General features: G+C 41.3%; 1 protein-coding gene across 2 annotated transcripts; it reads left to right on the top strand.

The window, feature by feature from the left end:
- The first annotated feature begins 160 nt into the window (after positions 1 to 160).
- Positions 161 to 26,246, top strand: ERP27 (endoplasmic reticulum protein 27). 2 transcript variants are annotated; one of them, XM_043881427.1, is made up of 7 exons: positions 161 to 332; positions 934 to 1,031; positions 3,215 to 3,352; positions 18,796 to 18,912; positions 22,979 to 23,104; positions 24,471 to 24,668; positions 25,556 to 26,246. In XM_043881427.1, the coding sequence occupies exons 1-7, from the start codon at positions 248 to 250 to the stop codon at positions 25,601 to 25,603; spliced, it is 810 nt and encodes a 269-aa protein (XP_043737362.1). In that variant the 5' UTR covers positions 161 to 247; the 3' UTR covers positions 25,604 to 26,246. The 2 variants fall into 2 exon arrangements, with proteins under 2 accessions (XP_043737362.1, XP_043737363.1); XM_043881428.1 differs by lacking the exon at positions 24,471 to 24,668.
- The last annotated feature ends 357 nt before the right edge of the window (positions 26,247 to 26,603 follow it).

Below are 26,603 nucleotides of genomic sequence, written 5' to 3'. Positions count from 1 at the left end.
ATAGAATGTTTTGTTTTATTTAAAGGAAGTAGCCTGACTTTCTTCTGATTGGTTTTGTTCTGAGGCCCTGTTACCGAATCCTGTCTCTTATCTCAAAAGTTGAAGGTCCCCCTGCCCCAGAGTCAGCTGCAGTGTTCCCAGAGCACAAATTACACCACAATCCATTAACTGCAGAGTGGGCTGCCCTGTGTCAGCGGCTCCAAACACCAAGACCAGGGTGTGGAACAGGAGCAAGAAAGTGGAAGCCATGACGTCCAGATGCCTGATTCTGTTATTTCTCTTCACATACAAACCTTCCCCGGAAGTTGCTGCAGAAATTCAGGAATCATCAGGTAAGAGAAAGGAGCACTTGAGTGACCAGGGGGTGAAAGAGTTATTGGAAGAAGGGAAGGGAATATTGGTAGAACTCTGGGTATTTGTTCCCCAAACCTAGGAACTTTTCAGGAGATGCTGGATAAAAATCTGCCTTGCCTAGCAGAGAAGAGGGGAGTCTGGGATCCTTAAGAAATAGGCTAAAAAAGAAAAAAAAAAAGAAATAGGCTATCATGGGCTTCCCTGGTGGTCCCATGACTTAAGTCTCCGTGCTCCCAATGCAGGGGGTCCCAGGTTCGATCCCTGGTCAGGGAGCTAGATCCCACATGCCTCAACTAAAGATTCTTCGTGCTACAACTAAGACTTGGCGAAACCAAATAAATAAATAAATATTATTTTAAAATAGGTTATTATGAGAGAAGTCCCCCACACACACAAGTTAGTAAAGAAATAAAGCCTTGGAGTGACATCTGCACTCCCAAATCTCTTTGGCCTTAGTATGAAGAGGAAAAATAGAGATGCCCTTGTGATTTAGAGTTGCTTTTTCCCCACTCAGTACCTGCAAGCTCTCTGTCTCTCTCTCTCTCTCTTCCTCCCACCCCTACCCTCATCTCTGCCTAGATGGTCCCGGCGCCCAGGAACCTGTGCAGCTCACAGATGTCCAAGCTGCCATGGAATTCATTGCTGCTGCTGAGGTGGCTGTCATAGGCTTCTTCCAGGTTTGTTCAGATATTGCCACCTGCCCTTCTCCCAAAGAACCAGAAATATGCTACCTTAAGGGAGCCATGCTAGTCACTTGCCGGCCAGATGATACTGCCTTAGAAGTCAAAGAGCAGAGTCTGATTTTAGCGTGTCAATCAAGATCTCACAATTTCTAGACGTTCCCAGTCTCTGAATCACATCTTTCTCATATTTGTTTCAAGAGTTCTGAGGCTGCTGTCTGGGTCTCCCCATCTGTACATGCTTTGAAGCTTCAGTCAGTATTTGAATTTCCAAGGCAGGGCCCAGAGTAAACCAACTTGTATCAAGCAGGCAACACATTTGTGAATAGCTGCCTCCAGTCTAGAGCCTCTTAGCAAGTAAGGAGTCCTGCACTCTTCTTTTGCTTCGCAGGTGGCTCCGTGGTAAAGAATTCACCTGTCAATGCAGGAAACACAGGTTCAATCCCTGGGTCGGGAAGATCCCCTGGAGTAGGAAATGGCAACCCACCCCAGTATTCTTGCCTGGGAAATCCCACGGACAGAGGAGTCTGGTGAGTTACAGTCCATGGGGTCACAAAGAGTTCAACAGAGCATGCATACACACTCTTCTTTGGGTTTTTTTGTTTTTTTTTTTTCATTTGTTTGCTCTGAAATATTGAATAAAGATGACATTTTGCATATTGAAGGTCTTAGCCTCCATCTTCCAGATTAGCTGCCTGGCTAAAAAATCAACCATAAAGGAGAAGGCATTATTCCAGCATTTTTCTTTTTCTCTGGAGGTAAATCTGCTGATTTCACAGCTAATTAATCCCCTACTTTCTCCTCTCAGACCTTCTTGCCTGTTTCTATTCATTAATTCCAAATCACCATCATCTTGTCTTTTCTGTGTACACAGCTGGAAATAAAATTGATGATCTATAAGTAGGGGAGGAAGACAGGAGTGGAGTGGGGGAGTGGGTGTGAGGCCTGGGGGCAAATTTTTCAGTGATGGGCGATCTGACCTGTAGACAAAAACAGCAGCCTACACTTAGGCCTGAGTGGCAAGGAAGTGGAATTGGAGGAGGGTGCGATAACTCAAATGGTCACCAGGTGTCGCTGTTTGCTTCTAGAGCAATTCCATTCTAAGGAGTGGCTTAAAAAAAAAAAAAAAAGACGAAGCCTTGAAGAACAATTGTTCATAACCTGAAATGAACTCCACACGCCCTTTTGGATGAGCACAGTGCCAGCTCCCTCTGCTTGACCCCAGCTGCAGGCTAACCATGATCTTTTCTCTGAGCATATCTCCTCTTGCCAGAGAAATGTCAAGGACAAACATGTTCACGGCTGTTTATTGCTCAGAGATTCTGGGGATGAGGGTCCCATGAGCGCAGGGAAATAAGAAGGCCTGGAATCATCATTCAAAACAGGCTTCTCTACTCTGTCCTGCAGGCCTTGGTTCTAGAGTATGAGCAACGCCTGAACAGTATCTTCATGGCGTACATACAGTGGAAAGAGCACTGCTCCCCAACGTCCTACACAGCCTTGTTAACACACCTTCTAAGCTTCCACTTTAATTTCTCTTCTTTTTATTTTCTCTTTTTTGGTCCTTTTGACAGCACCTATTTCTGATTTTTACGTTTCTTCTTTCCTCCACAAATTATTCCCCAAATATTTGCCTCCTTTGGTTTATCGATGACTGTGGATATTCAGGTCTTTATGATTTTGAGCCCCTTCTCAGCTATTAACAAACTACAAGTTAGTCGTTCAGTCATGTCTGACTCTTTGTGACCCCATGGATGGTAGCCCACCAGGCTCCTGTGTCCATGGAATTCTCCAGGCAAGAAAACTAGAGTGGATAGCCATCCCCTTCTCCAGGGGATCTTCCTGACCCGGGGATCAAACCTGGGTCTCCTGCATTACAGGCAGATTCTTTACCAGCTGAGCCACCAAGGAAGCCCAGCAAACTGCAAGTTCTGCAGTAAAGCCAGATAGGTGTTCTAGACTTAGCCACTGTGTCATAGTTACCTATTAACCCACCCAGCCTGGAAAATTCAATCATGTCCCTGAGAAGCCAGCCTGCATTTTTAGAGGTCAATGTTGTCTCACTGGACACTTTGATTTGATATGTGTGAGCATATTTCTACTCCCTAGTCTCTTTCACTCTTTCCTCCAGAAACAACCTGTGGGTTTTTTTCTTTCTTTTTTTTCCTTCTTGTCTTTAGGATTTAGAAGTACCGGCAGTGTCCCTAATCCACGGTGTGGTGCAAAATTTCCAAGACGTGTCTTTTGGGATCAGCACTGCCTCCGAGGTTCTGGCTCACTACAACATCACTGGGAACACCATTTCCCTCTTCCGTCTGGTAAGTCAGGTGGGCAACTCCAGCCAGGCTTCTAGTTTTTCCTTGGGTTGTGAATGCACAGACTTCTGAGACCAGAATGGAGTCTAGATCTTGAATCACAACGGTGATGCCAGCATCAGGGACCATATGAGGAGGATGGCTCAACTCAAGCTTCCTAAACAGATGCTGTCATGAAATGGGAAGAAGCCTGGACTGAGGGTCAGGACATGAGGTTTACAGCACTGCTTTCTCACTGAACAGCCATGTGACTTGGGCAGGTCACAAAACACTTTCTTGACTTCGATTCTTTTATCTATAAAATAAAAGAGGAGTGGGAGGGAGGCTCGGGAGGGAGGGGATATATGTATACATATAGCTGATTCATGTTTTACAGCAGAAATTAATACAACATTGTAAAGCAATTATACTCTAATTAAAATAAATTTTCAAAAGAAAAAATACAAAGAAAAAAACTACTGCATACAGCTCCATAATTTGGACATGGAATAGCTTAATTAGCCATTTTCCTATTTATAGATAATTCGGTGTGTGTATTAGTCCCTCAGTCGTGTCGGACTCTTTGCAACCCCATGGACCATAGCCCACTAGGTTCCTCTGTCCATGGAACTCTCTAGGCAAGAATACTGGAGCAGATTGCCATTCCCTTCTCCAGGGGATCTTCCCAACCTAGGGATTGAACTCAGGTCTTCTGTACTGCAGGAAGATTCTTTACCCTCTGAGCCACCAGGGAAGCTCTCTACAGATAATTAGATAATCTCAAATATTTTATATTACTGCAGTGCTATAATAAATGCTTTTATGGGGCTTCCCTGGTGGCTCAGACAATAAAGAATCTACCTGCAATGTGGGAGACCTGGGTTTGATCCTTGGGTCAGAGATCTTTATATTTTTATATTTCCATATATATATACTTTTTAATATTTTCATATCTTTGAGAGTTCACTTATATTTATCAAATGTGTGTTAACAACTACTGGGTTCCCTATGCAAGGTAATGATCATAAAAACACATTGAGTATATTCTCCCCTCTCATAGCTCTTAAAATATGGTAGAGATTGTAGACGTAACATACAAGTATCTATAATACAAACAGCATCACCATGGGTAAAATACTGTGTGTGTGTGTATATTAGTTCCTCAGTCATGTTCGACCATTTGAGACCCCATGGACTTCCAGGCCCTTATTTGAGGCCTCCAGGCTCCTCTGCCCATGGAATTCTTCAGGCAGGAGTACTGGAGTGGATAGCCATTTCCTTCTCCAGGTGCAACATTACAAGAGTCTAACTGGTCAAAGCAGGATAGGCACTACATGAGTTGGCCAGAACATCAGCTTTGTAACCCATGATCCAAGTCCTGGCTGAATGGCCTTAAGAGTTATTCCACATTCTGGACCTTCTCTATGGCCTGCAAATATTAAATCCAGAGATGTGCAGAATATAGCATGCCGTTTTCCTCCTTTGAGCCATCTCCCAAACCCCTACACTTTCCCTGTCCCTTTTACAATGAAGAAAGGGTAGGTTAAGAAGATTTCAGTGAGTATTGGAACATAGTTCCTTTGTTCCCTTCTTAAGGATGTTCTCAGTACTGTCATCAACAGTTTCTAACGTTAATGCTATTATCAACACAGTGTTAATGCTAATATATTCTAATAAAAAGAATAAAAAATGGGATTAAAAAAAAAGCAGAGTAGGAATTCTGACCAAAATAGGTTATGAAGGAGACAACTGAACTGAGATTTAAGGAACAGATAAAATTTGGACAACATAGAGGAGAATTCATGGCCCAAATGGGGGAAAAAAATTAAACTTGGGAAAGAGTAATCAAGCCAACTTGACTGAATCTCAGAGAACATGTTTTGGGCAGATGAATAAAAGAGCAGTTTGATTGGAACCATATTGTGGAGAAATTTGAATACCAGCTTAATGAGTTTGCACTTAAGTTGACCGGCGCTGGGCAACCCCTCAAGCCTTTAGATCAGGGGAATAACATGAACAATAATGTGTTTGTGCAAGATTATTTTGGCAGCAATGAGTTGGATGGATGGTTAGGCAAAAAAGACAGGAATAGAGAGAACTTTTATCAGGCTGACAAGATAGATCGTGTACTAAGGATCTGTAGCAAAGAGGTAGCAGCAGAAAGTGAAGAAAAGGCATAATATTCTCTCTTTCCTTGACCTGGGAGCCTGCTTCTCTGGGTCCACCTCTTCTTTTAGTCTCCTTGGGTTCTCTCTTTTTCTGTCCACACTACTGCAAGGATCAGATATCAAATTATGGAGAGGAGGAGAGCTTGAAAGTCACAGTATCTAAGGAATAGTGAGGGTATAACAGAAGTGGGTATTTCTGATGTTTTATTTGGTTGTTACGTTTATGTTGTGGGTGGAACGTCAAAGTGAAGATGATCAGAGTCCACTGGAAATGAGAAACTGAGCAAACATTAAAGTTTCAAAATTTCTGGTCTGAGTGTTCTTCCCTCTACTCTTTATCCTCTCTCTCTTACATTCTTCATCCAAATTGCTTTAAAATGTATTTTGTATTCAGTGTCTTTGGCTTTCTTTAAGCTCTTACTTAATACATTATCTAATTTGCATATCACTCCATTAAAATTGCTTTCACCCAGGTGTCCATGGCTTCCATATCTCCAAACCCAACCAACATTGTTTAGATCTTATTTTACTGACCATTTCTGCCATATTTGACATTGCTAACCACTCTTTTTTTCTCTTTAATAGTCTCTCTTTCCCTGACCTAGGAACCTGCTTCTCTAGGTCCACCTCTTCTTTTGGCCTCCTTGAGTTCTTCTCTTTCTCTATCCACACTACTGCCTGACCCAATGCTCTTCCCAATCTAAGTTATAGACTCCATGGAGGCAGAGACTGTCTTATTCACTATTTCAACCACTGAGCATTTAACAGAGTCTGTCAGGACTTCCTTGGTGGTCCAGTGGTTAATAATCTGCACTTCCACTGCAGGGGCATGGGCTCGATCCCTGATCAGAGAACTAAGGTTCTGCATGGGATGATCTGTGGCCAAAAATAAATTAAAAATAAATTTAATTAAGCATCTTTAAAAAAACAAGATAAAAAATAAAAGTGCCTGCCATGTAGCAGGTACTCATAAGTATTTGCTGAATAAATGAATATGTCAATGAATCTTTTTTTTTTTTTAATTTTTGAAAAAGGCTTTATTTATTTAGAGCAGTTTCAAGTTCAGAGCAGAACTGAGACTAAAATGCAAAGATTCCCCTTATATCTCCTGCCCCACACATCCATGGCCTCCCCCATCAGCAACATCTCCACCAGAGTGGTACATTTGTCACAGCCGATGAAGCTACATTGAAATGTCATAACCACCCAAACTCTATAATTTACATCATAGTTCACTCTTGGTGTTCTACAATGTATGGTTTTGGACAATGAGTAATGGCATAAATCTATCATTATGGTATCCCAGGATTTTCACTGCCCTTAAATTCCTCTGTGCTCTGCCTGTGAGTGAATCAACTAATGAATGAATGAATGAATGAGTAATTCTTCAGTAATAGGATCTTTTCTTATGTTTTATGGTTATGTGTTTGTTGAGGATGTGAAATGTTTTATCTCTAGCCGGGACGTCTCTCATGATTCAGATGCTTGCTGGATAGAACTATTTGAATATCCTCATAAATACTGCAGTCCTGGAGTTTGAGCAAGCTCCGGGAGTTGGTGATGGACAGGGAAGCCAGGTGCGCTGCAATCCATGGGGTTGCAAAGAGTCAGACATGACTGAGCGACTGAGCTAAACTGACTGCTGTCTTCACTTAGTCAAGACTGAGTTTGTCACCTTCCCTTTCTGTGTCACATTCTTCCCATGAAAACACTATTTTAGTGAATGGCTACGTTCATTCACTCTCTAATCTTTGCCAATCATACCTCCCACCCTGTATTTGGAGCCTATGTTCTCCTTAACTCTTCTTTTTACTATTACACCAGTTTATTCAGGCACCAGCAAAATATTTGTGGAGACACATAAAATACAAGTGATACTTCTGAAGGAAGACAGTAATCAACAATAATGAGTTCATAAATGTAAGTGAAAGGGTTAGTTGCTCAATTATGTCCGACTCTTTGGGACCCCATGAATTGTAGCCCGCCAGCCTCCTCTGTCGATGGAATTCTCCAGGCAAAATGACTGGAGTGAGTATCCATTCTCTTCACCAGGGGATCTTCGTGATCCAGGGATTGAACCCAGGCCTTCTTCACTGCAGGCAGATTCTTTACTATGTAAGCTATGAGGGAGGTCCCTAAACAGCAATGAAAACTCAGTGTTGCCACTGGTGAGGTCTGATTTAGCCAGTCCCACAGCCATGGCCATTACACGTTGTTTTATTATCCAGTTAATGCTTCCATCTTTATTAAATAGTTTGAAGTATTTTCTGTGTCTGTAGCTGCCTGAATCTTACTGTTGCTCCTGTGTTATTATTATTGATTCAATTAATGTACTGATGGTGTTATGCACAAAAATTGACTTTTCCTCTGCCCTTTGTTTTGTTCCTTGCTTAGACTCTTAGCACCTTTTTAGCATAAACATTTCCCATACCTTCTTAATAGGTTTCCCTTCACTATTTCTTATTCAGTTTCTAGATTGGTATGACAATGATGGAATTAAAATGGACATTTGACCATGACACCTCTTTCTTTAGAAAACACTTCAATATTCCCCCATATTACAAGAACAAAATCAAGACATTTAAATGTGTAGTTTTTATGACCAGGCCACTACCTGCTTCTCCATTCCCTTTTCTAGCACATTCCCACCCTGGTCTCTACCCTTTCAATAACCCAACTATACACAGTATGAGGACATGCTTCCATCATGTCACATAGGCTATTTCTCTGCCTAGAATGCCAGCCCCCCTCAGGGCCCCTTTCTCTTAGGCTCACCCAACCAACTCCTCCTCATATTCCAGTGAAACAGTTCCAGCAGCTTATTCTTCAGAAAGGCTCCCTGGAATCTTCCAATTGTCCTAACCACTCCTCTGAAGCTTCCCAGGTGGCACAGTGGTAAAGAATCTGCCTGCCAATGCAGGAGATGCAGGAGACTCAAGTTTGATCCTTGGGTCAGGACCCCCTGGAGCAGGAAGAGGCAACCCAGTCCAGTATTCTTGCCTGGAAAATCCCATGGACAGAGGAGCCTGGCAGTCTACAATCCATGGGGTCTCGAAAAGTCAGACACGGCTGAGCACTGACAGAGTTTCCTCTAAAATCCCACGTAATTGACCACTTTAGAGGGCACGTCATGTATTTCTGTGTCTGTTTCACCTTTTACCCTACTAGACCATGAGCTTATTCAAGGCAGGAACCATGACTTATTCATCTTTGTGTCCCAAAGGTCTACAGTAGGTCTCTGATAACTCAAAGACACTTGGAAAGTGTTTGAGGAATTTACTCACTCCCAAAACTCTGTCTGAAGATGCCTGAGTCCCTTGAGCAGTTCTTCCCCCACCTGGACAGAAGCTGCTGGTTTGCACTGTAAAATAGGATTAAATCAAATCCTTCTGTGAAGAGTTTTGGTGAGAAAGATATAGACTATATATAAAATAGATCAATAATAAGGTCTTAGTGTATTTCACAGGGAGCTATAGTTTATATACTATAATAAACCATAATGGAAAAGAATATGAAAATATACATATGTTATATATATAAAATATATAATTGAATCACTTTGCTATATACCAGAGACTAACATAACATTGTAAGTCAACTATACTTCAGTTAAAAAAATGTTTTTTTAAAGAAAGATATAAAAGTTTACACTAATGCATTTCCCGGTACTGTACCATTGAACTATTTGTAGCAACCTATCAATACAAAAATTTCCAATTAGCTACAGATCCACAAGTACTTTTTTTCCAGTTTTTTGTTTATAGCCTTATGAAAGCCTGATTTAAAAGTCCTAGTTCCACCAAGATACACATTTGGGAAGAAAAACAAGTGCTTATTGCTTTCAGTGTCTGCAGGTTTTACGACCTCTAACAAACGCTTTACTTTGTTTATGATTTATTCTCTACAAAGTCCTGTTGATGACTTCTCAGAGTTGCTCGCTCTTCTTTAGAATCTGCTGGCTGTTTCCCACCAGTGACAGACCTACTCCGAATGAACTCTTGGAACCTCTGTGGACAAGATTATTTATGTGCCATACCAAAAACAAGAACCCTGCTCCACTGGCAAGTCTGTGGTGACAGCTTTTAGATAAACATTTTTTTCTCAGTTTCAGTTCAGTTCAGTTCAGTCACTCAGTCGTGTCCAACTCTTTGCAACCCCATGAACCACAGCTCACCAGGCCTCCCTGTCCATTACCAACTCCCGGAGTCCACCCAAACCCATGTCCATTGAGTCAGTGATGCCGCCCAACCATCTCATCCTCCGTTGTCCCCTTCTCCTCCTGCCCTCAATCCCTCCCAGCATCAGGTCTTTTCCAATGAGTCAGCTCTTCGCATTAGGTAGCCAAAGTATTGGAGTTTCAGCTTCAATATCAGTCCTTCCAATGAATACCCAGGACTGATCTCCTTTAGGATGGACTGGTTGGCTCTCCTTGCAGTCCAAGGAACTCTCAAGAATCCTCCAACACCACAGTTCAAAAGCATCAATTCTTCTGCACTCAGCTTTCTTCACAGTCCACTCTCACATCCATACATGACCACTGGAAAAACCATGGCCTTGACTAGACAGACCGTTGTTGGCAAAGTAATGTCTCTGCTTTTTAATATGCTGTGTAGGTTGGTCATAACTTTCCTTACAAGGAGTAAGCATCTTTTAATTTCATGGCTGCAGTCACCAGCTGCAGTGATTTTGGAGCCCTACACTTTTGAAAATTCAGTCCAAATTTTACTAGGATTATTTATTTATTTATTTATTTTTTAGTTGGAGGCTAATTACTTCACAACATTTCAGTGGGTTTTGTCATACATTGATATGAACCAGCCATAGAGTTATACGCATTCCCCATCCCGATCCCCCCTCCCTCCTCCCTCTCCACCCAATTCCTCTGGGTCTTCCCAGTGCACCAGGCCCGAGCACTTGTCTCATGCATCCCACCTGGGCTGGTGTTCTGTTTCACCATAGATAATATACATGCTGTTCTTTCGCAACATCCCACCCTCACCTTCTCCCACAGAGTCCAAAAGTCTGTTCTGTACTTCTGTGTCTCTTTTTCTGTTTTGCATAAAGGGTTATCATTACCATTTTTCTAAATTCCATATATATGTGTTAGTATGCTGTAATGTTCTTTATCTTCCTGGCTTACTTCACTCTGTATAATGGGCTCCAGTTTCATCCATCTCATTAGAACTGGTTCAAATGAATTCTTTTTAACGGCTGAGTAATATTCCATGGTGTATATGTACCACAGCTTCCTTATCCATTCATCTGCTGATGGGCATCTAGGTTGCTTCCATGTCCTGGCTATTATAAACAGTGCTGCGATGAACATTGGGGTGCACGTGTCTCTTTCAGATCTGGCTTCCTCAGTGTGTATGCCCAGAAGTGGGATTGCTGGGTCATATGGCAGTTCTATTTCCAGTTTTTTAAGAAATCTCCACACTGTTCTCCATAGTGGCTGTACTAGTTTGTATTCCCACCAACAGTGTAAGAGGGTTCCCTTTTCTCCACACCCTCTCCAGCATTTATTGTTTGTAGACTTTTGGATAGCAGCCATCCTGACTGGTGTGTAATGGTACCTCATTGTGGTTTTGATTTGCATTTCTCTGATAATGAGTGATGTTGAGCATCTTTTCATGTGTTTGTTAGCCATCTGTATGTCTTCTTTGGAGAAATGTCTGTTTTGTTCTTTGGCCCATTTTTTGACTGGGTCATTTATTTTTCTGGAATTGAGCTTCAAGAGTTGCTTGTATATTTTTGAGATTAATCCTTTGTCTGTTTCTTCATTTGCTATTATTTTCTCCCAATCTGAGGGCTGTCTTTTCACCTTACTTATAGTTTCCTTTGTTGTGCAAAAGCTTTTAAGTTTCATTAGGTCCCATTTGTTTATTTTTGCTTTTATTTCCAATATTCTGGGAGGTGGGTCATAGAGGATCTTGCTGTGATTGATGTCGGAGAGTGTTTTGCCTATGTTCTCCTCTAGGAGTTTTATAGTTTCTGGTCTTACATTTAGATCTTTAATCCATTTTGAGTTTATTTTTGTGTATGGTGTTAGAAAGTGTTCTAGTTTCATTCTTTTACAAGTGGTTGACCAGTTTTCCCAGCACCACTTGTTAAAGAGGTTGTCTTTTTTCCATTGTATATCCTTGCCTCCTTTGTCAAAGATAAGGTGTCCATAGGTTCGTGGATTTATCTCTGGGCTTTCTATTCTGTTCCATTGATCTATATTTCTGTCTTTGTGCCAGTACCATACTGTCTTGATGACTGTGGCTTTGTAGTAGAGTCTGAAGTCAGGCAGGTTGATTCCTCCAGTTCCATTCTTCTTTCTCAAGATTACTTTGGCTATTCAAGGTTTTTTGTATTTCCATACAAATTGTGAAATTATTTGTTCTAGTTCTGTGAAAAATACTGTTGGTAGCTTGATAGAGAGTGCATTGAATCTATAGATTGCTTTGGGTAGAGTAGCCATTTTGGCAATATTGATTCTTCCAATCCATGAACACGATATGTTTCTCCATCTGTTTGTGTCCTCTTTGATTTCTTTCATCAGTGTTTTATAGTTTTCTATGTATAGGTCTTTTGTTTCTTTAGGTAGATATACTCCTAAGTATTTTATTCTTTTTGTTGCAATGGTGAATGGTATTGTTTCCTTAATTTCTCTTTCTGTTTTTTCATTGTTAGTATATAGGAATGCAAGGGATTTCTGTGTGTTAATTTTATATTCTGCAACTTTACTATATTCATTGATTAGCTCTAGTAATTTTCTGGAAGAGTCTTTAGGGTTTTCTATGTAGAGGATCATGTCATCTGCAAACAGCGAGAGTTTCACTTCTTCTTTTCCTATCTGGATTCCTTTTACTTCTTTTTCTGCTCTGATTGCTGTGGCCAAAACTTCCAACACTATGTTGAATAGTAGTGGTGAGAGTGGGCACCCTTGTCTTGTTCCTGATTTCAGGGGAAATGCTTTCAATTTTTCACCATTGAGGGTAATGCTTGCTGTGGGTTTGTCATATATAGCTTTTATTATGTTGAGGTATGTTCTTCAGGCTTTTGGGATAATTTTTTTAAAAAAGAAAAAGAACATCAACCAAGACTGTTCTCTCTTTTTAGTGTTTTCTTAAACTGAGGTATATTTAAAAGTTTGGCATTGAACAAACTGAGGCTTTCAATATACTCAAAAAATACCACACAATGTGACTGTGCCCTTCAGAAGAGGATCCCAATGTTTAGAAATGATAATCAATGCCTGTGTCCTGTAGGGGTGGTCTGGGAGTGAACAGACATACACAATGGACATGGTCTTCACTGATTCCTGCCTGTTGGTATCTGGGACTCTATGTATTACTCTATGTAATACTCAATGTGACCCATTAGGAGGCCCTTTTATGTCTACAGTTAAGACTTCTTCTTGACACTGGGAAATGTGAATCAATTGCAGATCTTCTGATACTTTCTTTCATTTAAGATCTAGAATTTCATCCGTTTGTTTTAGTGCCTAATTTATGATAGGCACTAGAATCTGATGAAATTATTATTATCATCCCTGTGTGCACTTAGTCACTCAGTCGTGTCTGACTCTTTGCGACCCCATAGACTGAAACCCACCAGGCTCTTCTACCCATGGGATTTTCCAGGCAAGAATACTGGAGTGGGTTGCCATGCCCTCATCCAGGGGATCTTCCTGACCCAGGGGATCTTCCTGACCCAGGGATCAAACCCAGGTCTCTACTTTGCAGGGGGATTCTTTACCATCTGAGCCACCAGGGGAGCCCATTATCGACCCTGCATTATCAATAAAGAAACTGAAGTTCCATGAGATTGATTCTGATGTCTAGACTCTCAGAACTATAGAGTCACAAACATCTGACTCATACCCAGCATTCTCTAGGCCAGAGTACTGGAATGGGTAGCCTTTCCCTTCTCCAGGAGATCTTCCCAACCCAGGGATCAAACTCAGGTCTCCTGCATTGCAGGCAGATTCTTTACCAGCTGAGCCACCAGGGAAGCCCATGAATACTGGAGTGGGTCGCCTGTCCCTTCTCCAGCGGATCTTCCCGACCCAGGAATCGAACTGGGTTCTCCTGCATTGCAGGCAGATTCTTTACCAACTGAACTAAAAGGAAAGCCCATACCCAGCATGGCTGACTCCAAAGCTACCTTTTCTACCTTATTATAGTGACTTTCTACAGTATTTAATTCTGAAAAAAGCCTGTTTTTACTCATATATTTTACCTACTCTAATGCTCCTCATTAAATAAAACCTCATTAAATATAGCTAAAAAGACAAAAAACATTTTTCCTAAACCATTTCTCTCTCCTTAGCACTATTTAATCAAACCCCTGGCTTATTTCTCAAGATTTAACCTAGGCATGACATATTTTGGGTTTTCCCAGGTGATGCAGTAGTGGAGAATTCACCTGCCAATGCAGGAGGTGCAAGAGACGTGGGTTGGATCCCTGGGTCAGGAATATCCCCTGGAGTAGGAAATGGCAACCTACTCCAGTATTCTTGCCTGGGAAATTCCATGGACAAATAAGCCTTTGGAATCCATGGGATCCCAAACAGTCAGACATGACTGAATGACTGAGTGCGCGCGTGCACACACACACACACACACACACACACATAATGTATTTTGGCAAAGAAATTTCAGAATTATCCCATACAGCAAATTTCCACTGTAAGAACATGTTTAGAAATAAGCTGAAATAATAAGTGGAAATATGAGTTGACAGTTATACGGGAGAGATAAGAAGGCAGCATTTGCTATATTTATGGAATGCATCAGTCTGCAAAAATAGCTCAGGCCAACTATATAAATGTGATTGAGAAAAAATTAAAATGGAGCAATAGTAAGTTGTGTATGACAACCTGTCTGCGTGAGGACACAGCTTGTCCTAGCACTAGTGCGAGGTCCCTCCCCACTCTCCCATCCAAGCACTAACCAGGGCCAACCCTGCTTAGCTTCTGAGATCGGACAAAATCCAGTGCATTCAGGGTGGTATGGCCATAACAGCCCCCCACTCTCAATAGGACTGTTACTATTACCCTAACAGAGATGTAATCCTGTGTTGAATAAACCATGAACCTGTCCTAAAATGGAATCTCAGATATTATTTGAATGTGTACCTCATTTTGAATATTCTCCACCACTTCTACTTGAACAAGTCTAACTTTGACCCAACGGGATAGTAATAGAAATACGGTAGGGGCATCCTTTCATGCCTTTCACAATTTTTCCTGGAAACCTTTTATAAGAAATGCACCTAGCCAAGCAGAGAATCAGAGCAGAGTGCATAAAAATAAACTGATAACAAAGGCAATAAATAAGATATGCCAAATTTTAAAATATTTTTCTAAAGTGTATATATATATATATTTTAATTTATTTATTTTTGGCTGCACTGGGTCTTCACTGCTGTGCACGGGCTTTCTCTAGTCGTGGTGAGCAGGGACTACTCTCTAGTTGCGGTGTGTGGGTTTCTCATTGTTGTGGCTTCTCTTGTTGCGGATCATGGGCTCTAGGGCACATGGGCTCAGTAGTTTCAGCTCACAGGTCCTGGAGTTCAGGCTCAGTAGTTGTGGACACAGGCTCTGTTGCTCTGCAGCATGTGGGATCTTCCTGGACCAGAACTAGAACCCATGTCTCCTGCATTGGCAGGCAGATTCCCAACCATTAGACCACCAGAGAAATCCTAAAGTATACATTTACCAAGTATATGGTAACCAAGCAGCTTATAAAAACAAACCCGAGAGGAGAGGGCATGTACTGAACAAATGATTTCTCCATGGTGGCCAAGATATTTAACATTGTAACTGGTGCAAACTAAAACAACTTTAATGTTTTACAAAAAGCTGGGTTGTTAATTACAGGAATCTATTGGAATTAATTCAAAAGAGTATTGCTGAAATACTAACAAACAGAAAAGGAATGATGAAATCCGCTGGTATGATACAGTGTCTGAATCATATAATAATCCACATCTGATACTCTCGGGGAACCTCAAAATTATATTGTAAGGTGACAACCCTTCTGGTTTACTATTTCTGTTTTTCTTCTGGTGCCTCTTTTCTTGAGGAGAAAAATAATATGATTTTTCAAAGAAAATTCTTTCCAAAAACTGGAAAAATATATTAAAAAATATTTTCTCCCACTCTGGGATCCAGGGTCGGATTTTTCTTTCCAGGGCATTATGCAAATAAATTCCCTTTACAGAAGGGAGGTTTCCTGTTTAAATGTTTCCAGGAACCCTACACATGAGCACTCCGGAGTTTGTTGGTTTAAGAAATAGAGAAATAATCAGGTATGCTTCATTTAAAGAGCCATGACCAGCTGGAGAGGCTTCAGGAGGGTGGCTTTTATGAAAGATCTTTGCTTCTTAGAGAATGTTATCACCACTTCACAAACTCTGCCTCCCCTATACTGCATTCCTCAAGTCCAGAGCCACCTGGAGTAGCTGGCATTTCCTGTTCATCCTGTTCTGGGAAATGCGAGGGTTTGCCTGGAAAAGAGAGCAGCGAGGGAGGAGCTCCTGGCTCAGAGCACAGTTCTATCCGCTGTGGTGTAGACACCAGGCCTCCAAGTTTCTAGAAAAATAATCAGAAAGTATTTAGATGTATTAAACATAAAAAGGACCCTGGTTGTGATTACAGTAATGATTCTGATGGTTATGCAATTAGCAAAACCTTAGGAAGGAAACGTACAAGGCATTGCTAGGTCGCTTCAGTTGTTTCTGACTCTGTAACCCCATGGACTGTAGCCCGCCAGGCTCCTCTGTCCATGGAATTCTCCAGGCACGAAGACTGGAGTGGATTGCCATTTCCTCCTCCATGGGATCTTCCTGACCTGGGGATTGAACTCGTATCTCCTGCCTCTCCTGCATTTGCTGGCAGATGCTTTACCACTAGCACCATCTGGGCATTATGCAGCTTTAAAAATCCTTTGTGCTCACTCTCTTTCTCCTGGAGGAGAAGGATGGGAGAAGGGTGGGCGAGGCCCCACCTAGGATGACTTCTCCTGCTTTCGTAGTTCTCTCCCAGGCTTTCTCTCAAATACTGTGAATTTTAAAACAATTAAATATGCAAAGGGAAGTCACATTTTAAAATATCCTGTGGTTTCGATGAATGTTTTTTTCAAGATTCTTTTTATAAAGACAAACATTTTCTGTATCTCAGCATTTATGTATTTCATAAGTTTGAGTTGTGAAAAAAAAAAATCATAAGGTGATTAAGTTGCCAGTTGAGTGAATGTCAGCACTTCTGGATCTCAGTACTTTGGTGTAGTCAAAGCATTTTAAACAAAACAAAACAAAAACACACACTAGTTATAAATGAAAAGGTTGATGACTACATTGAAATTAACTTCTATTCACAAGCAGTCACCATTAAAATAGAAGTCCCCAGTGAGAAAAGATATGTAATATAGAACCATAAAGGGCTCATATCCAGAATATATAAAACACCTTCAAATCAACAAGGAAAGGATCAACTCAATAGAAAAATAGGCAAGTGACTTGAACAGACACTTCAAAAAAGACGATATATAACTAGTTAATTGGGGAATTGGAGGTTAAACTGCAATGAAATACTACCACATATTCATCAAAATGAATAAAATTAGAAAGGTGGATAATACCAAGTGCTGGCCAGGGTGTGAAACACTGGGATCTTTCAAACAGTACAGATGCAAGTGTACATTATTCTTCATTTTAGAAAATAGCTTGGCCTTATCTCCCAAATAAACATCAAAGTGCATGTCAAAAATATACATATCCTATAATCAAAAATTTCAATCCTAAATACATGCTCAATAGATACAGAGGCATGAGTTCCAAGAGAAATGAACAAGAGAGTTCACTGCAGCATTATTTTAATAACCAGAAACTGGAAACAACCTAAATATCCATCAGTAGTAAAATAAGGTTTTGCATATTTATACAATGGGATACTATTACAGCAAGGAAAATGAACAAATTACAGCTACATGCAATAATATGGATAACTCTTAAAAACAAAATAATTGAGATACACAAACAAAAAAACATAGTCTGTTTCCACTTGCATAATTTTTTTTATGCATCCCTACTGCATGTGGGATCTTAGTTCCCCAGCCAGGAACCAAACCCACACCACCTGCATTAGAAGCATGGAATCTTAACCACTGGACCACCAAGGAAGTCCCTACATAATATTTTTTAAAAGATGAAACTAAACTGTAACAGTGAGATGCATTTTTAAGCAGTAAAGCTATGAAGAATGAAAATAGTCATTGTAAAAGTCAGGATAATGGTGAACGTTGGCAGAAAGATAACGGATTATAAAATGGACATGAACTTGAGCAAACTCTGGGAGATCATGGAGGACAGGAAAGCCTGGTGTGCTGCAGTCCATGGGGTTGCACAGAGTCATACACAACTTAGCTACTAAACAACAATAGAAGGATCACAGAGGGCTTCAGACATTCTGGCAATATTCTATGTCTTTCCTTTAGTGGTGGTTCCACAGTTGTTTACTCTGTGACAATTTTCTGAGCTTTATATTTTCCATTTTGTGCTTTTCTCTGCATGTGTGTTTCATTTCACATTAGAAATGTACATAAATAAAACATAAATCTGATCCTGTAAGTGGCTCCCCTTGCCCTCAGGTTAGAATTTAATTGCTTATCTTAACCTCAAGGTTCTTTGGGAATTTGCCCTCACTACCCCATTGCCCTGATGGCTCAGATCTTAAAGAATCTGCCTGCAATGCAAAAGACCTGGGTTTGATCCCTGGGTCAGAAAGATCCCCTGGAGAAGGAAATGACAATCCACTCCAGTATCCTTGCCTGGGAAATCACAAGGATAGAGGAGTCTGGCCAGCTGCAGTCACTTTCCACCCCACTGCCCATGTCTCTCTCCTACTACACTTAACATCCACTGCTATAGTCTAGCTAACCTAACTGCAGCTTCTAGAACAGAACATCTGTTATCTTTTTGCCTTTTACAAACACTGTTCTTTATTTAAAACTCCTACCCCATCCTCATTCATCTGACCAAGTCTTAGCCATTCATTGGGAGCTGTCTCTTCCTGGAAGCGTTTCTCCTCTTCCTGAGATGACATACGGGTCTGTGATAATACTTGTCACGTTCTGTGGGATATTCCTGTTTACTTCTCGGTGACCCACAGGACAGTGCATTCCTCGAGAGCCAGGAACACTGACCTTTCTGTCTTTGGAGCTTGAGTTAGTGGCTGACTTGGGTTTAATAGTTCAGAAACATTTATTGATGACAAAACAGTGACAATTTTATCCTTTTTGTGTGACCCAGGTGGATAACAAACAACTGGATTTAAAGGGTGAAGACATGGAAAGCATGGATGCCACCAAGTTAAGCCGTTTCATTGAGAGCAACAACCTCCACTTGGTGACGGAGTACAATGCTATAGTAAGTAGCCCCTGTCTCTAGACCCTTCAGGCCCTGTGTCAGGGAGGGTAATTGCCTTCAAAGGAGAAATCCTTTCCTCCAAGCATTCTGATCTTTTAATTAATAATAACAGTTGTTATTGTTGTTTAGTCACTAAGTCGTGTCAGACTCTTTTGGGACCCCATGGACTGTAGCCCACCAGGAGCCTCTGTCTATGGGATTTCCCAAGCAAGAGTACTGGACTGGGTTGCCATTTCCTTTTCCAGGGGATCTTCCCAACCCAGAGATCAAACCCAGGCCTCCTGCATTACAGGCAGATTCTTTACCAACTGAGCCACAAGGGAAGCCCAAGAATACTGGAGTGGGTAGCCTATCCCTTCTCCAGTGGATCTTCCCGACCTAGGAATCGAACCAGGGTCTCCTGCATTGCAGGTGGATTCTTTACCAATGGGAGCTACCAAGGCAGCCCATGATAACAGTAACCACCATTAAATCAATTTGTAATTGTTTATATTCCTATCCCTACTACAACCCTTAAGATTGATAAACTTGTTCCTACCCAACAAAGAAAGAAAAGTGAGATGACATGTTACATGACTAGTAAGAGAGTCAGAATGCAAAGTTAGGGTGACTAATCAAAAACTTCTGAGTTTGGTTGCAAGAGAGTTCAGTGAAGCAACTCTGATGTGACCAGCATTCTAGACCATGCTTCTCAAACAAGATGGCAAGCTTGCCACAATTGCAAAAATGCTGAAGGTCAATTTTTTCCCTAAATCATTGGAGACCAATATTTTTGTAAAATACAAATGAACTGTTTAAAAACACTGATCACATATTTGGATGTCACAGCAATGTAAAATTTCTAAAAAGTTTTTACACACCTATTCCCATTTTCTGTGTCTACCTCCTTGCAGACTCATGACCAGCAGTTCTCAGTCGGGTACAATTAGCACTTGCCTAGACCCTCCTAGAGTCTCAGGTTTCTTTCTGGGTGTCTTTCTAGGTTGTTGCATGCTGTCTACAACCTGGGTGAAGGTGTTGGTCCACCTGTCCTGATAATCTTCTGGCCTTCTAACACAGCTTATAGAATTACCTTATATGTCCTACCTTTTACCTTCCCAAACTTACATCATTAAGTGATGGAGTGTTGATTTCCAGTGATCTACCTCGGCTCCAAAATGCTGCACATTCTCTCATAACAGTACTTTATATGCATGTCATGCTTTTCAGAACTAACAAAACCCTTTTATGCCACTTTTTCACATAATACTCACAGATTTTTTTGAGGTAGAAGAGAGGAGATTATTATGTCCATTTTATAGAGGAGGACTCTTAAGTTCCAAACAACGTTCAATATTACACGGTAAGTAGAAAAGACGTCACTGAAGGCAGAACATTTGATGATGCATGCATTTCCATTTTACAGGAGAGGAGATGGGAGTTCAGAAAAGTGAAGTAACTTCCTCAAGCCCTACAACTTGTCATTTGAAGTTCAGCCCTGTCCACTTGTCCCAGCTTTTTTCATGACTGTTCTGTCTGACTGAGTCCTGTGGTTTTTCCATTCCCCTACATAGCCTACAACAGAAAACACCCCTCTTCCTGTTGACTAAATTCCTGTCCACCTCTCACACCATGTTAGTCTCCATGGAATGGTGATCCCATTTCCATTTCTGTTAGGATTGCAAACACATGCATCCCAGGGGCATTGGCAGCAATAATTTAAAAGGCATTGAAAAGTGCCTAGACCATCACCATTCTGGTCATTGTCTGTAACGCTGCCAGGAGTGCATTGGGGACCAGAAAAGATGATCTTCCAGTCCCTGGTTTATGACCCAGGGTCCTGGAATTCCACAGGTGAATGAGGGCAGAGGCAAAGACTAGCCTTTGTAAGTTCTGATGAATGGGTCATCTCTTACTTATAGAACAATGACACATTTTGTTAAGTTCTACATTAGAGGCGACGCCGACTCATATCAAGAAGAAATGAGGAAAGAATTTCTCTAAAGAAGCAAGTTTTATCATGACTTTTTCATTTCCCAAAAGTAGTGTTTTTCTCTTTTTGAGACCTGCCCACACTACTATGGTTATTTCTCATCTGTTTCTGGTGCAGAGGTTTGTACCAGTAGCAACTGGCAGAAATTCCCAGTCCCGTGGTTGACTTCCTGTGCACTGTTAATGCATACACTCAACACTTGGCTTCAAGGTGAAAATCGGACTGTGTCTATTAGGATTAAACTCATCATTTCTGCAATGTTCAATCTCTTCCTCTATCCTTTCACTATATCGTTTGACTTTTTAGCTTTGGTTTCTTGACTCTTCCCAAGATTTATCCTCTATCTCTGTTCTAGGAGGGTAGATTGCATGCTATAAATTTAAATAACAAAACAAGAGACAATTATTTAAATTTCCAATCTTCCAAATTTAAAATTGAAGACCTGGTTTTAAACTCCAGGGAGAAAGTTTTTGGAAAGAACTTAATGGATCCTCCTTGCCTACATGTTGGCCAGTAGAGCTGAAAATTCTCTTCAGGGTAGTATGTAGCTTCTGGAAGAGTCCTGTGTAGTGACTCCCGTTCCCATCATCCTGGGACTTTGCCCAAAGGTTCATTAACCTACAGCTCACTCTGTGTGTGTGTGTGTGTGTGTGTGTGTGTGTGTGTGCGCACATGCTAGTTCAACAGCAATACTCTCTGTCTTTAGAAGGGAGAGGTAAGAAGAAATGGGATTTTGTTTAAAATAGAGACGGTTGCAGCGCTGTTTCTGAACAGGGAAATGAAGGGGGCTAGCGTCATAGTTTTACAGTCTCCCTTCTCTCCTCCCTCTGCCTCACAGCTGACTCCTCCGCTCTACCACCCACAGCCTCAGGGGAAATCAGCATCTCTAATCCACACAAAAGGGCCAAACTTCCCGTCTCCTGAAGCAGTTATCTTACGGCTGACCTGAGATGGACTAACTCAACCGTGCTTAGGGCTGAGTTGATTTTGTTGAGGTTTTGCCATCAGCCGTGTAGGAGTCTCATGGTTAAGGGTACAGACTCTCAAGTCACACTGCCTGCTGAGAATTCCAGCTCATCACTTATGTGACTTGAGGCGATCTTGCACCTCAATGTCTTTATTTATAAAACTGGGACTTTGAAGATTAAATTAGTTATTATACTTAAAGACCTGAAAACACTACCCAGCACATCAAAAGCACTCAAAAGTGTACACTACTATCAAGGGTTCAAAATCCCATTTTAAGTGTATCTGGCTTCTCTTGGTTTTTTGTTTGTTTTGCTTTGTTTTTTGCTGTGCTGTGTGGCCAGCAGGATCTTTGTTCCCTAATCAGGGAATTAACCCACACTTCTGGCAGTGAAAGCTTGGAGTCCTAACCACTGGACCACCACATTTCAAAAGGGGTTGAAAAAAGTGACTAAAATATTCCATGGTGTATTTGTTGTCTAATGATGCATAACAGTTTACTCCAAAATGTAACAATTTAGAACAGAAAAAAATTGATTATCTCATACAGTTTCTGTGGGTCAAGTTTGAGAGTGACTAGGGATGGGGGCCTCTGATCCCGGGGGCTCATGTGAGGTTGCAGCCATTGGTCAGGGAGGCAATCATCTGAAGGTTTGATGGGGGCTGGAGGATTTCTTCCAAGATGATTCAGTCACCTGATTGGCAAGTCAGTGCTGGTTGTTAGCAGGAGAACTTAGTTCCTTCATAGAAACTATGTGATTCTCTTCCCAGGGCTGGTTGAGTGGACAGTATAAGAGAGTAAGTGATACAGGAGAGAACAAAGTAGATGCTACTATGTCTTCTATGACCCAACCCTTGGAGGGTTGGACCCAACCCAACCATCACTACTGCAGTATCGCTTTGGCTGCTCAGCTCCACCCTGTTCAGTGTGGGGATGAGGGATCTACTAAGTTGCATGAAAATTAGGAGAATGAAATTGATCCAAAGCCATCTTGTAGGAGTTACCATTGGTGTGATGGGTGGTCAGGTATCATTTATGGTCCAGTGTACCTAGTCATTGAGTTGTCACTAATATTTTTTCCCCTCCTTTTCTCTTTCATTCTGCTTTAATACATTTCAATTTGCCAGACTGCAATTGGCCTATTCAATAGTATGATTCCGATTCATCTTCTACTGATTATGAACAAGGCCTCCTCAGAGTTTGAAGAAAACTTACACAGATTTCAGGAGGCAGCTAAGCTCTTCCAGGGGAGGGTAAGTCTGGACTGGGAGATTCCCTTTTGAATACTCAGCTGTAGGACACCAGAAAAAGAGAGATGGGGCTAGGGAAGTGAGAGAAATGAGAAAAATAATTATGGTTAAGGGGTAATGAAGTGAGAACTGGAGTATAATAAATCCCATTAAATCCCATTACTCTGCCTTAAAACTTAAGATGTATTTTAAACTGTTAATGATGTATTTAATCATATCTTCCATTAGCAGAAAGTCTATTTCTTTTTTATTCATTGATGGTTGGACAAAAAAAAAATTAGAGATCCAAAGAGACTGAACATAAAAATCACCTGTTAGTCTTGATAGCTTCATGTATCTGTGCTGTGCCAAGTAGCTTCAGTCCTGGCAGGCTCCTCGTCCAGGGGATTTTCCAGCCAAGAATATTGGAGTGGGTTGCCATGCCCTCCTCCAGGGGATCTTCCTGACCCAGGGATCAAACCCGTGTCTCCTGAATTGCTGGCAGATTCTTTACCACTGAGCCACCAGGGAAGCCCCGTGATTTATTTACTCCTTACTATAAACTCTGAAGTTTTAGACCCAGGGTTTATTTCTCACATAAAACACATATCTTGTACCTAGTGTCTACTGGATATGCAATAAATATTTCTTTCTTTCCCTTCCCCACTTTGTGCAGTTCTGCTTATGTCACTGAAATAGTAAAACTTCAACTACTTCAAGTCTACTGCATTGAACTAGAGACACCAATGATGAGGGTTGTTTGGTTAAAAAAAAAAAAAAATCTTTCTGGTGGTTGTTTCCCTAACACTGGAAGTTTTCAGTGTTACTAAATGTAGATAACGCTCTAACTAGACTGTTATCAAGGAGATTTCCTCATCGAGCAGAAGGTTTGATTTAATAATATAAAATAGTTAACAATTATTTACCATCTGAGCCACCAGGGAAGCCCTATCAAGCACTTACTATATAAGCTAAAAACTGTACTAGAAATATTATCTATTCTCTTATTCAGTCTCCCCCCAACAAAATCCAATAAGAACACTGAATCTCAGAGAGGCTGATTACCAAAAGTCAGACAGCTAGAAAGTACTAGAGGCAACATTTAAAACGAATTCTCCATGTTTAGCCATTAGATCATACTTTCTCCCTTAGCTAATCATTAAACTGTCTTCCAGTTCTATGTTCTTAAAATTAAATAGACCTGATCTAAAGGAAAAAAACCTAAAACAATGCAAAGTAAAAGAAGAACTTCATTTTAATTCAATGAATATTTAAATTGTGGCACAGACCCTAAGTTCAATCAATGTAAACAGCAACAATCACCAAGTGTCTCTTTCTTCCAAGGAGGACCTCAGACAGATCTTTCTCTTTCAAATTTCCCAAACTGCAGATTCTTTTTATTCTGGTGGACAGTGGAGTGAAGCAAAATGAAAAGGCGATATCATTTTTCAAACTAAAGATGTCTGAACTGCCTGCTTTAGCAATTTACCAGACTCTGGATGATAAGTGGGATACACTGCCTATAACAGAGGTCTTAGTAGAGCAAGTGCAAAATTTTTGTGATGGATTCCTGAAAGGGAAGGGACTGGTAAGTATGAAACTGCAGGTAAAGCAAGTTGAGGTTTTTTTCCCTCTCAGTTCAGTTCAGTTCCGTTGCTCAGTCATGTCTGACTCTGCAACCCCACGGACTGCAGAATGCCAGGCTTCCCTGTCCAACACCAACTCCTGGAGCTTGCTCAAACTCATGTCCATTGAATCGAATCCATTTTCCCTCTCAGTCCCTTTAATTTTCTGTTAAATAAAAATTATTTGACCTCTGCTGGATTTGATTAAGAGTAAAGGAGTAGGAGGATATGGTGGTCAGGGTCAAGACGCTTTTTAGGAGGTAATCATGGGAGTGAATGAAAGTGGCTCAGTCATGTCAGACTCTTTGTGACCCTATGGACTACAGTCCATGGGATTCTCCAGGCCACAGTATTGGAATGGGTAGCCTATCCCTTCTCTAGGGGATCTTCCCAACCAGGGATTGAATCCAGGTCTCCCGCATTGCAGGGGGATTCTTTACCAGCTGAGCCACAAGGGAAGACCAAGAATACTGGAGTGGGTACCCTATCCCTTCTCCAGGGGATCTTCCCCACCCAGGAATTGAACCGGGGTCTCCTGCATTGCAGGTGGATTCTTTAGCAACTGAGCTATCAGGGAAGCCCGTAGTCATGGGAACCAAACCAAAACAGAACTCCAAAAGCACTTTGGGGAAGGTCTTGCATATTCAAAGAAGCTGGATTTTGGATTTTACCATTCTGTGTACAATATCGATGGGAAATAAGTCAAATTCATATGAGGGGTTCATGAGATAACAGTGGAAGATGGACTTAGGGCTTTCAGGAGGGATTAAATAGCTCAATTTGTTCATCTCAGAGTTCAAAAACAAGATTGGGCTCCAGATCTGAATATCCATGCCATGATGTTTTTCAGAGAGAAAATCATGAATCAGAAGAGAAGACGTCAAAGGTGGAACTCTGATTGCTTCCCTGTTTCTTCTGCGTACAATCAAGTAACTACTTTATGCTGAATGAAAAGGGGTCAATAAAAAGACTCAAATCTCAGAGACACTAAATAACAGACTCACTAAGCTTCACACACACACACACACACACACACACAAAACTCCAGTTTGTTCCTTAAAATCTCAATTACTCTACTTGCCCTTTCTTTTAAATTTTCTATACTCTCTACTACCCATCTGATTTTTCTCTTCTGCATTCATACTGAGTGGACCCATACACTGGATGGAGGTTTTAAGAGAAACACTGCACTGTTGCTGTGAAGTGGGGGGTGGGGGAGATGAGGGGACAGGGAGCATTCCTAGAGGGAAACTGTTCTGATGGGTCATTTAATATTGAAACATCCAACATCTTGTAGGGTTGCCTAAGGGTTGAAACCCTACTATAAGCCCTTGTCCCTCTCTGACTCAGAACCAAGGACACAAACATGGTTTTAAACACCTTTCTGGAATTGTCTTCATGCCAGAAGTCAAACAATATTTCCGAGTCTCTGAACTCGGCAGAAAGAGACCGTGTACAACTCTATGCTTGTTTCACGTTCCTAACTCCCCATGTGAATCAACAACCGCATGATAAATAAAAAGTCCTATCTTATAGGAAAAGACTGGCATCTCTTTGCAGACCTAACCTCTTGTAAACACCCCACTGCTCAGCTCAGCAGAGTGGACCTCCCTCTTCAGTGCCTACTGTTTAGGGTCAGGCCATGAGCCACCTCTGTGTCATTGTTCCCCATGGGTGTGATGGGAGCTGGTGGAGATCATCCTGCATGACCACTGGGATAAACATGGTAGTGGAGCTGGGGATTGAATTAGGTAAGAAGTTGGGGAACAGGGGGGAAGAGAAGTGGGGTGCTTGGTCCTTAGGGGCAAGCTGGGGCTGACTGAGTGTGGATTATTACAGATGAGGTGTGTGATCCAGCCCATGTGGGACAGAGGGAGAGTTTGGCTGAGTGTCTCTGG

Source organism: Cervus elaphus, chromosome 22, assembly GCF_910594005.1.
Source record: "Cervus elaphus chromosome 22, mCerEla1.1, whole genome shotgun sequence".
Classification (NCBI taxonomy): Eukaryota; Metazoa; Chordata; class Mammalia; order Artiodactyla; family Cervidae; genus Cervus; species Cervus elaphus.
The sequence above is the reverse complement of the archived record's forward strand: the minus strand, read 5'-3'. Positions and strand labels throughout refer to the sequence as shown.